General features: G+C 41.4%; 1 protein-coding gene across 3 annotated transcripts in view; it reads left to right on the forward strand.

Moving 5' to 3' along the window:
* Positions 1–12,794, forward strand: part of KDM3B (lysine demethylase 3B) — a 46,199-nt gene that overhangs the window by 28,563 nt on the left and 4,842 nt on the right. For 2 of the 3 annotated variants that reach the window (XM_054079348.1, XM_054079349.1), the window contains exons 16-19: positions 393–659; positions 6,568–6,739; positions 9,830–9,920; positions 10,010–10,140. In XM_054079348.1, the coding sequence (XP_053935323.1) occupies positions 393–659; positions 6,568–6,739; positions 9,830–9,920; positions 10,010–10,140 (661 nt within the window). Of the gene's footprint in view, positions 1–392; positions 660–6,567; positions 6,740–9,829; positions 9,921–10,009; positions 10,141–12,794 lie in introns of those variants that run through there. The other variant, XR_008452190.1, reaches the window with a different exon arrangement.

Consider the following 12,794-nt stretch of genomic DNA (forward strand, 5'->3'; position numbering starts at 1 on the left):
GAAATGGTTAAAAGCATTTGGTTTAAGGGAAGGATGCATTCTGTGGAATTTATCAAGGCTTAGCTCTTCTTGGAGAGTACTTTCTCCAAAAGCGTATGCAGGTGGAATGAGGGAGATGATGAAGTGGCTCATCTCATGGCAGATTATTTTTTTTTCCATGTCAGTCTGCAATATTTTTCTAGGTAGCCTGTAGCAGATTATTTTAAGTTTTTCTGTTATAAAACAGGAATGTGACCCTTTCTGTTTGCACTGGATACTGAATCTGAGCTGATTTGTTTATTGTTGCATGTTTTTTTAGTAACAAGATATCCATCACTACAATCATGAGAACAGATACATGTTAATACGCTTGCTGCTGCAAGACAACTTACCTCTGGATTTGTATCTTCTAGGGAGCCAAAGGTAAAGCCAGCCTGCCTAACTTTTTAGACCATATCATTGCTTCTGTGGTGGAAAACAAGAAGACATCTGATACTGCAAAACGAGCTAGTAATTTAGCTGATGCACAGAGAGAGGTGAAGGAAATGGTAATGGGTTTAAATGTGCTGGATCCACACACTTCCCACTCTTGGCTGTGTGATGGTAGACTTCTTTGCCTTCATGATCCTAGCAACAAAAACAACTGGAAGATCTTCAGGGAGTGCTGGAAACAAGGCCAGGTGGGTGATGACAAATAGCCAACCCTTACTGCTTATAAGTATCCTGAAATTTTAACCTATACCTTGGTTACTGACAAGTCCGTTCAACCCTTGGCCAGTTGCTCCTGGGTGAATAGTATGAATGAAGGTTTCAGCTGTAGAGTTATAAACAGGGAATACATCTGCCCTCTGCTCCATGCTGAAGCCCATGTGCCCTTGCACACTGAGCTTTTCTCAGCTTACCAGTATGAGAGTGTTTGTTGTGACAGTCTTTTTAGTTGTGGTGTGGTTTGTGCTGAACATGTTCTACTACAGCCTGGTAGTGAATCCACTGTCATTTCCTGCATACATCTTAACATCTACCCCATACTCGATGCTTCTAACCTCAGGGAAAGCTCCATTCCTTCCAGCTGCAGCACGTACAAGAGTAAAGGTGCTGCATGCAGTAATCTTTCCGGAATTTCTGCTGAAATGTTGGGTGTCCTTGATGCAGCTACTCATCCTGAGCCTACAGCCTGTGTGACCCCAAGCGTTGTTCTGAACTCAACATCTCCTGTATTGAACACTCTCCTGGGATGGTCTATGGGGTCATCAGCCAGTGAGGCCTTCAATCAAGAGACAGGACCTTAGGCCTTCTGCCAGCGTAGCCGCTTTTTCAGATCTCAGTCTGTAGCACTACAGCTTAGGCTTTTCAGAGAGTCATAAAGATTGACCTAGACAGACAAGCTGAATCTTAAAAAATGGATGAGTAGGTGCTGCAGAGGAAGTGCACACATAGCTCTTACAGAATATGATGTCCATCAGTGTTCTTGGCACTTGGTTCTGCAGCTACCTCTGACTCCATTAACTTCACTGACTACTCAGAATTGAGACCATTGGTGCTAGACAGTCAGAGCCCTCATGATCTATTCTGGAGAAGTCCTTGTTGTCAGCTGTTCTGTTCTTATTGTGCTGGTGCTCTTGGCACTCACATTTTGTACTTATTTGTGGTTGTTTACAGGACCTGTTAACCACTGAGCTGTGGCAGAGGAACAGATCAGGCTTCATGTTCCTCTTCTGGTATTCAGGGTCCATTCCTGATGGATGTAAAGTACTTTTCAGTTATGTTTAGTGTGTCCTGTGGGACTGCACATTCTCATGGTCCCCTGGGCACAAGCTTAACTAGCACGTAGCCATGGGAACTGCAGAGGGGAGTGTGGCACCACCAGCCATGGAGTTACCGCTTTCTGATTCTTACTCCCCTAGCCAGCTCCTAACAGGTGGTTGAGGCTGCTGTGCAGCACACCTTCACTTGTCTGACAAGACTCTTAGTTTGCTGCTGATATTGCTTTGGTTTGCTTTTTTTTTTTTAGCCTGTTGCAACTTTCTGATTCATGAAGCATTTCAGATCATTCTTTTTGCAGTTTTGTGTTCAGTCATCTGCCTGACTTGGCCAAGAGCTTGGTTTGTAGTCAGTATCCTCTGATAATTTTCTCACACCTCTCTGTCAGCAAATAATACTGTCTCTCTGAGGAGGATCCTAAATACTATGGCAGCTTCTTATGAAAGATGTGCTTGTCAGTGTCTCTGCAAATGTGACTGGCTAATCACCAAGTACAAAATGCTGCACTTGGCCCTGGGGTTCTTGACTGTTAATGAATCCTGAGAGAATCCTTATGGAGTGCAGAGATGTGGTTGCTGGTCTTCTGTCAGTTGCATAGCTTGCAATGCACATCACCTTCCAAGGTGGTGCACTCTCCAAGGCTCTGGCCACAACTGTTGTGATCGTGTACTGTTTGTGACCCTCTGGTTTAGGCTTTGCCTCAAGATGAGCTATTGGTGCTTTTGGATGGCTTTATTATTCAGAGGACTCCTTGTGTACCAACAGACTAGGCGAGCCCCTTGCTCGTTCAAGGGTTCTCCAGTGGTATTGGACTCACTTGAGTTTCCTGCTGAAATGTGCAAAACAATCTGACTGAACCTTTCTCATTCCTACACAAGAGAGAGCAAGTGACCCAGGCAGGCATTGCTGTCTTGCAAAGCTATTCTAAACAGAATTTCTTCAAGCAGAGATTCTTTCAAACAACCCTGCTCTGACACAGCTCTCTCTTGGCCAACGTCCTTCTGTACATCTTGATGTACCTCTAAAAATGAAGTCAAAGAACATTAATTCCATCACCATCTCCCAGATCGTCTCCCCCTTCCCATTTTGTGGGCTGGAAAAGTTAGTTGGAAAAAAGTCTCAGTTACCCTCACCAGCACAACAGATGCGTACGGGACACTAGATCTGAGCCACATGGAGATTTTAGCTGTGATAACATGCTGGATTGTTAAAAGAAGGAATTCTTTTCCATTTAAAGAATGGATAACAAATGGCACTCTTTTAGTGTCATGCAGAAAGAGCAACATTTTTCAACTCCTTTGTTTTGGGAGTTGACAGAAATTCACTGGGAGACCATAGGATTATTTCTTTCTGGAGCTGCTGTTCTAGAGCAGTTTTATTCTCCTGAACATGGCTGTTGCTCATCTAGGGATACTGTCAGGATTCTCATTCTGCAGCAACCTGTTGTTTTTCTGATTTTTTTGTGCTAGACTTCCTTTTTTTTAGTTACTGAAGATTTTGAGTGTTTGGGTTTTTTTTGTTTTCTCCTTGTAGTCTGAGAGCAAATCCGGCAGGAAATGTCTACCAAGTCTGCTATCTTTTTATCTTGCAACCCTAGCTGTGTTCTTCCTTGAGAAATTATCTGCTTTAATAGCACTGGCTGAAATGCCATCCTCAGAGGGTTGTGATCACTAGCACAAAGTCCAGCAGAAGGCCAGTTGCTAGCAGTGTCCACTAGGGGATCAGTTTTGCATTGAGAACTATTTAGCATCCTAATTAATGACCTGGACGGGACAGAGTTAATAAACCTTTTGCAAGTTTGCAGACAAATTAATTAAGAAGCTGGGAGGAGTGGCTGATACATAAGGTGATTGTGCTGCTACTCAGGGGGCACCTGCACTGGAGAGTTGGACTGAGAGGAGCCTCATGATGTTCAGCAAGGGAAAGTGTGATTTCCTACAGCTCAGGAGGAATAACACCCTGCCGCAGTACATGCTGGAGGCTGATCATCTGGAAAGTAGTTTTGCCTGGAGAGACCCTGGTGTCCCAGTGGACAAGGAGGTGACTGTGAGCCAAGAATGCATTCTCATGACAAAGAAGTCAGTGGTATCTTGGGCTGCATTAGAATGAGCCTTGTCAGCAGGTGAAGGGAAGTGATACGTTCCCTCTACTTGTCACTGGTAGAGGCCACACTTGGGTAACAGTGTCCAGTTCTGGGCTCCCCAGTACAAGATAGACTTGCACTTACTGGAGCAAGCCTAGCAAAGGGTTGCAAAGATGATTAAGGGACTGCACCATCTTTTGTGTGACAGAGGCTGAGAGAGCTGGGACCATTCAGCCTGGAGAAGAGAAGGCTCGGGAGAGCATGGGAAGGAAATCTGATCAATGTGTATAAATACCTGATGAGGGGGAATGAAGAAGAGAAAGCCAGGCTTTTCTCAGCAGTGCCCATGGAAAGGACAAGAGACAACGGGCACAAATTAAAAAACAGCAGGTTTCACCTGAACACAAGAAAACACTTTTTTTACTGTGAGGGTGGTCCCTTCCAGCTTAAATATTTCTGTGATTCTGTGGGGGTTCTTTGCTTTTTTTTCCCTGCAGTTGACAGGAGTAAAGTTACCCCTTCTTGTTTTCTTCTTAAACCTCACTCTTCTGCAGCTGGGGTTTCATTGCTGCCTTCTAGAATTTAGGGCTATATTGCGTTATATTTTAAAACCAAGGACATTTCTGTTATCTCCAGCGGTTTTTTCTGCATTTCCGAATGAACAGTTGTACTTGCTTAGAAGCTGAAATGGATACTAGTCCTGTGAGAGTCCATGGGGTAATCCAGGTGGAACAGTGGCTCATTACGGGAGTGGTTTTAAGGAATTTAGCATTGGAGTTGCTTGTCTGTGGGTATCTGCATAGTGCACTTATACCACTGGAACATCATGAGGCATCAGTGCTCCTCAGCAATTCGTGTGAATAAACCCAAGATCCACCTTCAGATCATTGTTAATGTACAGGGCACAGCTTGGAATTGATTCAAACTTGCACAGACATGAACTGTCATTTGAATGTACGCAGCAGTTAATAAACCTAGAGTTCTTCAGGTGGATAGTCCCTGTGCAGGTTCACTTCACTTGGGCAGCCTGATCTAGTGGGACGTGTCCCTGCCTATTGCAGGGAGTTTGGAACTAGATGATCTTTAACCCGAACTATGCTATGATTCCATGATTCATGACCTGTTGCTTTTTTCTCAAGTCTTGTAACTATAGAGATTGCAAGGTGAGAGGAGCTGACAAGGTCTTGGCCAGTGTTGGAGGCCTGGTGTACCTTTTCATTGTATTGTTAGTTTAGCAAATGCCTTGAGCATTTATGGGGAGAGGGTACTCAAATCTCGGTGTGGAATGTGTTAACCTAAACATCCTAAAACCCTTTTTGTAAGTGAACAGCCCCTTTTCCACTGCTTGGTTTTATGCTGAGGAGTTAATGATGATCCATGATTACATATAGAGAAGGAGTGAAATATAGTTAAAAAATTCATGTCAGTGTATGAAAATTTCCAATGAGAAGGCCTTACTACAAATGCTGTTTCTAGTGGTAGTTGCGTTTTGTGCTTAGAAAAAGGAGAGATGATGGGACTTGGCACCCACTGTGCTTCCACAGGTGGATTGACCTTGGCTGGCTGCCAGACCCATACCCAGCTATGCTCTTTCCCCCTTCTCAACAGGACAGACAGAGAAAAGAAGGTGAAAAAGTTTGTGGGTCACGGTAGTAACAGAGATCACTTAGCAATTGCTGTAAGGGGCAAAACAGATTCAACTTGTGAAAAAGTAATTTAATGTATTGTCAATTACAAATAGAGTGGAATAGTGGGGAACAAAGACAAAGCCAAAAACACCTTACCCCCACCTACACCTCCTTCTCCCTAAAGGCTCAACTTTATTCCTTCATCCCTGACTCTTCCACCTCTTCACTTCCTGAAGCAGCACGGGGGGGTGGAGAATAATGAGGATTGCTGTCGATTCATAACACTTCATCTCTGCTGCTCCATCTTCCTCACACTTTTCTGTGCTCCACTGTGGAGTCCTTCACACAGGATGCCATCCTTCCTGAACTGCTCCAGCATGGGTGCCCAGCAGACAACAGTTTCTGCAAGAAAACTTGCTCCTGACAGAAAGTCTGCTCTCCAAGGGCCGCAGCTTCTGCCAAGAGCCTCTTCCAGCGTGGGCTGTCCATGGGCTGCAGTGTGGATATCTGCTCCACTGTGGTCCTCTACAGGCTGCAGGGAGGCAACCTGCTTCCACCGTGGATTCTTTCACCAGCTGCAGGGGGATTGCTGGAACATCTTCTCCCACTCCTTCACTGACCTTGGTGTCTGCAGACCTGTTTCTTTCTCTTCCTTCTCCCCTTCCTCCCTCCCCACAACTTGTCAGCAGCTGCAGAGCACTTTTTACCCTTTCTTATTATCACAGAGGCGCCACCAGCATCTGTTATGGGCTCAGCTTTGGGCAGTGATGGGTCTTTTGGAGCCAGGTGAAACCATCTGTGTCCAGCATGGGAAAGCTCTCAGCCTCCTCTCACAGAGCCCACCCCTGCTGCCAACCCATCGCCATGTAGACCTAATATACTTGCCTTAGTAAGTCTAATACCATACCACTTCTAAGGCAACTGCACGTCCCTGGAATTGAGGTTTGCCTTGATTCTGGTTATTTGTTTGATGCACAAAAACCAGACACAGATGAAAATAGAGCTGTGGTGTTTGTTGTATGGTAGTAGCCAGGAGTCTCAGCTCTTGAGGAAGTTTGGCTGCATGTGTAAGAAATTTGGTTATGGTGGAGTAAGCATTCATCTTTGTATTCTCAGCCCGTGCTGGTATCTGGTGTCCATAAGAAGTTGAAGTCAGAGCTTTGGAAACCAGAAGCTTTCAGCCTGGAATTTGGAGATCAAGATGTAGATTTGGTGAACTGCAGGAACTGTGCCATAATTTCAGACGTGAAAGTGCGTGACTTCTGGGATGGCTTTGAGATAATATCTAGTAAGTAATATCTATGGCTGACTAGTTTAATTGAGCAGTCTGTCTTGCTACCTTCAACTTCTCCTTTTCCACCTATTTTCTCAAAAAAAAAAATTAAAAAAAAACCCAATAGCCACCAGTCTCACACAAAGAAGCCATTGCTCCTTAGATGTAGCACACCCTAGAAAATACATTATCGGTGAAGATTAGGGCAGGGCAGCACAAGAAAACTTTATCTGTACTACAGCCTATTCATGTGTGTTACTTTCATGTGTTGAAAGATGTTCTGTTTCATGAGAAACTACCTTTTCTTGAACTTTTCTCAGTGAAATTAATCATCCGTTAGCCTTACTAAACCAGTAAGTGATTTGACCACCCTTACTCTTTCCAACCTCAATGTTTAGTGTAAAACTGAAGGGAATCTGCAGAACTAAACCAGACTGAGGCTTTTGATGCTAAAACTCAGATTTGGTGGAATATATGAACCAACTAAACTTGACATTGCAAATTATTTTTATAGTTGATCATCTGCAAGTACAAATATGTGTGTATGTGTATTACGAATAGCAGTGCTGTATGCATACCTCCCATGATAGCACATAGCTTAATGCTCGAGTTATTCTTTGAGAAAACTGCCAACCGTGGAAGCTACCCAGTTAAAATACCTGGAGATACAACTGGTCAGGTTAAAGAGCTTCTACAAATCAAAGTGCGCTTTTTTAGGTTGTACGTATCTCAATCAGAGAGGTCTTATATTTAGAGATGTTAGAGTTGTAATGGTTCATTGCAATGTTGCTGATTTTAGTGGGGTGTGTAAAACATTTTCTGTATTTATAGCTGTGTGCACATAGCAGAAATGGTGACGAATTGGATGGCTTGATGGAATGTTTGTTCTGCAGTGAACAAAGTGATAGATTTGTAGGCCAGGAATATTCTCTTCCCTAGTCATCTTCCAGTCAAACAGTTCCCAAGTTTTGACTGGTTTTTATATGGTTCTAAGTACAGAGCCTCGTGCTTTTTACTATTAAACTTCGTACCATATCTGTTATTACTCAGAAATAAATGGCCCAGAAGGATAGAACAGTGTGGTCTTTCTGTGTCTTAACAGTGATTAACAATAACTCTTCACTTTTGTGCTAGGGTAATTTATGAAATTAGTTATTTTGTGTGAGTCAAATTATCTTAGAGAAATACGATTTGCAGTTGTCTTCAGACAGATCTGTTCATTTCAGCAAAATCAGCTGCTGCCTTTCTTTTAGAGAATACTGTTACCACACTTTAGATCACTAACATTTTCACATGTAGGTTAGAAAACCTGATCACTTTTTCAAGTTTCTTTTAAATACATTTTATTTAATGTTTTTCAGCCATGTGCAATCTCAAAAGTTAGAAGAGTATTATTTGCTACTAGTCCAGAGGTCACACACTAACTCATATGGAAACTGCTTGTAAATTATATGATGACTTTGACTATTCTGCATTACACAAATTTTAGATTCCTCAAATATGTGGCTAGTTCTCTCCCCCCCTGCCCCCGACTCACATTAAGTTATGGAAGAGATGTGGAAAAGCCACTGAATTTTGAGGTGGTATTTAATCACTTAATTGTTCTATGTAATACTTTATTTTAGTTAATTTTAAACTTGTACTGTTTACTTTTAATATATTGGAGTTCTAAGTGGACTTTTGTGATGTCTTACTTTCTGGTTTGATCCTTTTTAGCCCTGCTTTTCTTTGCTGATCAGATTTTTTCTGCATTTTGTCCAGTTTTGTGTAATTTGTCAGATCTGTGTGTTTTCCCCCAGATAGCTCTTCCACTGTCCTTTCTGACTAGCCTTCCCACAAAGTTTCTTCTTGTATGGAACAAAGATCATTGAGTTCAAAATCTTGAATATGGAAAGTTCCAAAACATCTTTATATTCAAGTCCTTGAGCTTTTCAGTTCACTTGCCTCTCTAAAATCCATAGCATATCAAAATTTGATTTGTCAAATCAGTCGCTTTGGTTTACATACCTGCAGTTCTTAATTCCTTTTAATTTCAATTAAATCACTTTTTATATTGCAAACTAAGGCTGCTTTCTGTAGCCTGTTAATACGTAACACAGGTGTGATTCACAGGTCTTCAAGCCCTAAGTTCTTAGGTATCCTTTCTCTTTTGATGCTGCCAGCTCTGCTCTGGGTAAGATCAGTTGCTTTTTGTTTGGCTGACAATCCTTGGTAAGGTAGGACATAGTAAAGGACGTTACTTTCTGGGGAAGAGGGGATGTGAAGGTGTCAAGCTGCAGCACATCCTGCTTTCCAGCTGATGGCTTCATGTGGAACTGTGAAGAATAGGGTAGGAGAGTGAACTTTGTTTCTCTATAAATGCGTACACTGAGTCTTCTAAGCTGCTGCTTGTACCACTTAACCGTTGTCACATCTGAGGCAAAACAGCACTAGATGTGGTCAGTGCTGTCATATCATACATCCACTGTCACATGCGCAGTGTCATCTTTTTGTGCTACAAGCTTTCTCTGTTGCCAGTCAGGACTCCCATACTCTTGAAGTAAAGGACAGACGTTTGAATTTGGCACCCTGCTAATTTGAGTGCCTCTAGGAAAGAGAAATTTGAAAAACTAAAGTCTGTTTTCCTCAGTTACCACCTGCCATTTAGCTTTTTTTGAGTGTGGTGTACCATGTTTCTTACTTTAAACTGAGGGTTGATTTCAGGGCATGAGCCGATAGCTTTAATTTTATAGAAGCACCACTCCTCTTGAAATGAAAGATAAAAAAAACTCCTTCAGAATTTGGTAAAAATAGTAAGGCAGAGTGCTTTGGAGAGGCTTATTTTCAGAGTTGAATGAAAACTATTCTAAAACTTAGCAGCTGTGCAAGACCTGTCAGAGTTCTGCTGTAGGTAATGAAAGATATATCTTATATATATATATATATATAATTGTTAAACTGCTATTTGCTTGTATTATGATAACGCTTGGAAGCCAAATGAAAAACCAAAATCCATTTTGCTGTGCAGCATAAGAGGTCTTGGTACAAAAGACTCACAACTTAAACACAGTAATTGGCTGTGGTAAAAAGAGATTACATGGAGAAATCTTAATTTGTTTCTTGCAGAACGGCTCAGGTCAGAGGATGGTCAGCCAATGGTACTAAAGTTAAAGGACTGGCCTCCAGGGGAGGACTTCAGAGACATGATGCCTACAAGGTAAGTAAACCTTAGTATCAGTGCCTACAGGACTGTATCATAGGCAGTACAGGAGGAAAACATGCCTTTATTCTCTTTTTGATCTCTAGATTTGAGGACTTGATGGAAAATCTTCCTCTTCCTGAATATACCAAGAGGGATGGCAGACTGAATTTGGCTTCTAGGCTGCCAAGCTACTTTGTCCGTCCTGACTTGGGTCCCAAAATGTACAATGCCTATGGTATGTGAGAATAGTTCTCGTGAGACTCTATTATACTCTTTATTATACTTGGGGCATATGCAAGTCTCTGGTGTAAATCAAAACTCAGTGCTTACCCAAGAGCCTACTGTCATGTTTTTAAATTGGTTCTGCAGTCTATTCCTGTGCTGGTCCTGTCAGCTGTGCCACTTCTTGTCGTGTGGTTTCCAAGAGATGTACATACGATAAGCTTGCTAACAATCATTATTTAATACATATTAATAAGCATAATACTGATACAGGGTTCAAAGAGAAGTTAGTATCTTTTTGAGACCAGTTGATACATTGAGAGGAAAATTAGCCAGCTTCTGGGCACTTTGATCTCTGCATTCATGTTTCTAGCCAGGGCTGTAACTTTCTTCATGTCTAACAACACAGACCACAGACAACATGCAAGACAAAAATGGCACCATATCCAGCTAGCGGAATCAGATTGCTTTATGATCTTAAGACAGTAGTTCTATAGTAGGTAAATAGCAGACAAATCAGGGAAACCTTTGTCTGAATATGTACCCTGCATGGGTCTGTGAAGCATTAAATTTCACATGATTATCAATACAGTGGAGCGTGGAGGATGCATGAACCTTTAATTCAAGTAATATCAACTTGAATTATTTCAGTTCCTGAACGTACTAACTTGGAGGTGGTGGCCAGAAGCAGGTTTTGGAGACTTTTGATTTAAAATAAAGGATTGTTAATGTTCAGGATACTTTTAAATATCTGGATGACTCAGAAGTACGTACTTTTGCAACAGTAGAGTAGGATAAATATCATTTAAAGTAGTTGTTCTTCATATGTACTGAAAAATGTCAAGTGATGCTGATAACAGAAAGTTGCAGCTATCTTGCAAAGAAATTGTGTGAAACCAGCCTCACCCTAATTAACTTATGTAGTTCGCCTTGAATATTTATGAGACAGGAGTGCAGGTCGTTCTAAGGTTTTGCATTCCAGTTATTGATGAACCTACAGTAACAACTCACCGGAGGACATGAAAGACATGAAAGGTTATTTAGTCTTTTTTAAAAAATGTTTTCACTCAACAAGTAAATGTGGATTAGACTTAAGCTGTAAACCAATATATTGCTGTTCTGAGAGAGTGCTTGTGGGGCTATTTGGCATTTTTAGCAGTATGACATCACAAAAAAGAGTTAAAAGAAAAGGAAGGGGTTGTGATCTTAGGCAGATTGAGCTTTTTCAGTATTTTAACAGCGTTCAATGCTTTGGTTTATGTATTACTTGACATATAAGCTGAGTAAGAAGGCTGTACGCCAAACAGCTTACAACGTAATCAAATGAGATATACTAGTGCAGCAAGAAGCAAGGTAATCAGTGATGCATGACCTGTCTTTGTACATTGCTAATTGCTTGCAATGGAAGGAGTGGATCCATTTTGTTGAGTTGTTCTTGAATGTCAAAGTTTTCTTTTCTGTTGTGTTAGAGTTGTGGAGGGAGTGTTGACAGTATTTATTTTAGCATACAGTATAACCCTCTACTCTTTGATCTGCCTTAGATGTTGAAGGCCTTGCTCCGAAGAGAGCAGCTATTATCCTTTGTTTACTTTCAAGTTAAAAAGAAAAAATGTAGGTACTGGGTTACCTAATTGATAAAAAATGATACTGTGTTACCTAAATAAAAGCACTATTTACAGAAGTTAACCGTAAAGGAATTTTATTCCCTCAACAGGTTTTGTGTGTCACCAACCCTTAAATATTGACTAATTTTTATATACAAACACCTGAACCATCCAAGACTTGCCATTGTTGCTGTATTTGTATTTCCCAGCGTAGTCTTTGTGACTTGGACCACTAGCAAATATAATAATAAAGGAAAGAATGACTCATCTTAAGTTGTATCCAGCTGTATCTGGCAAAGCACAGTTTTGGGGTGGAGGATGAAGAGGCCCTTACTTGAGGTTGATAATCAACATATCTCTTGTGAAGTTGTCTGGCCTGTTTTTTGAATCTATATATTATGTTTACCCCTGTTTGTATTTCAGTTTTGCTTTCTTAAAGTTCATGTTACAGACTGTCTTAATTTAGTTGCTGTTTCTGGTCTGTTATGGTAGGTGCTGTACAGAGAGTTGCCTTCCTGTCCCCAGAAGCTTATGTTTTAAATAGAAAAGAGAGAAATACAATGCTGATCCTAAAACATAACCAGTAGCCCTGCAATCATGCTTATGTTAGTGTTTGCTGATACAAAGACTTTTTAATCTTTTAATTTTTTCCCCATGTCACTTGCTAGAGGAGATGGTAAAGCAAAAGTAGAGAGAGAGGGAGAGAGCGAGCTATTGAAGGGTCAGAGGAAGAGAGAAGAATGTGTTCTGTGAAAAGGTGAAAGAATTAAGCAGCAAACACTTGAAATCTTTCTCCATTACTCGTAGCTACTTGAGAGGGGTAAGATCATCCAAAGTATAAAGGTATAAGCACTTGAGAGTCTACAGCTGCTTTTCCGTGCTCCATTCTAATCTGAATGAGCTGGGCAATAACTGCTATGAATTCAGTGGATCACATGGATTTTACAGCTGAGCATGAGAAAAAAAATAACGAACCACTGGAGGCTTGTACTTGTATCAGTCCTGTGACTTGCTGCTCACAGCACGGTGCTATTGCCGCTTACAGCAATCGGCGTTCTTGTAC

This window comes from Cuculus canorus, chromosome 14 (assembly GCF_017976375.1).
Source record: "Cuculus canorus isolate bCucCan1 chromosome 14, bCucCan1.pri, whole genome shotgun sequence".
Lineage (NCBI taxonomy): Eukaryota > Metazoa > Chordata > Aves > Cuculiformes > Cuculidae > Cuculus > Cuculus canorus.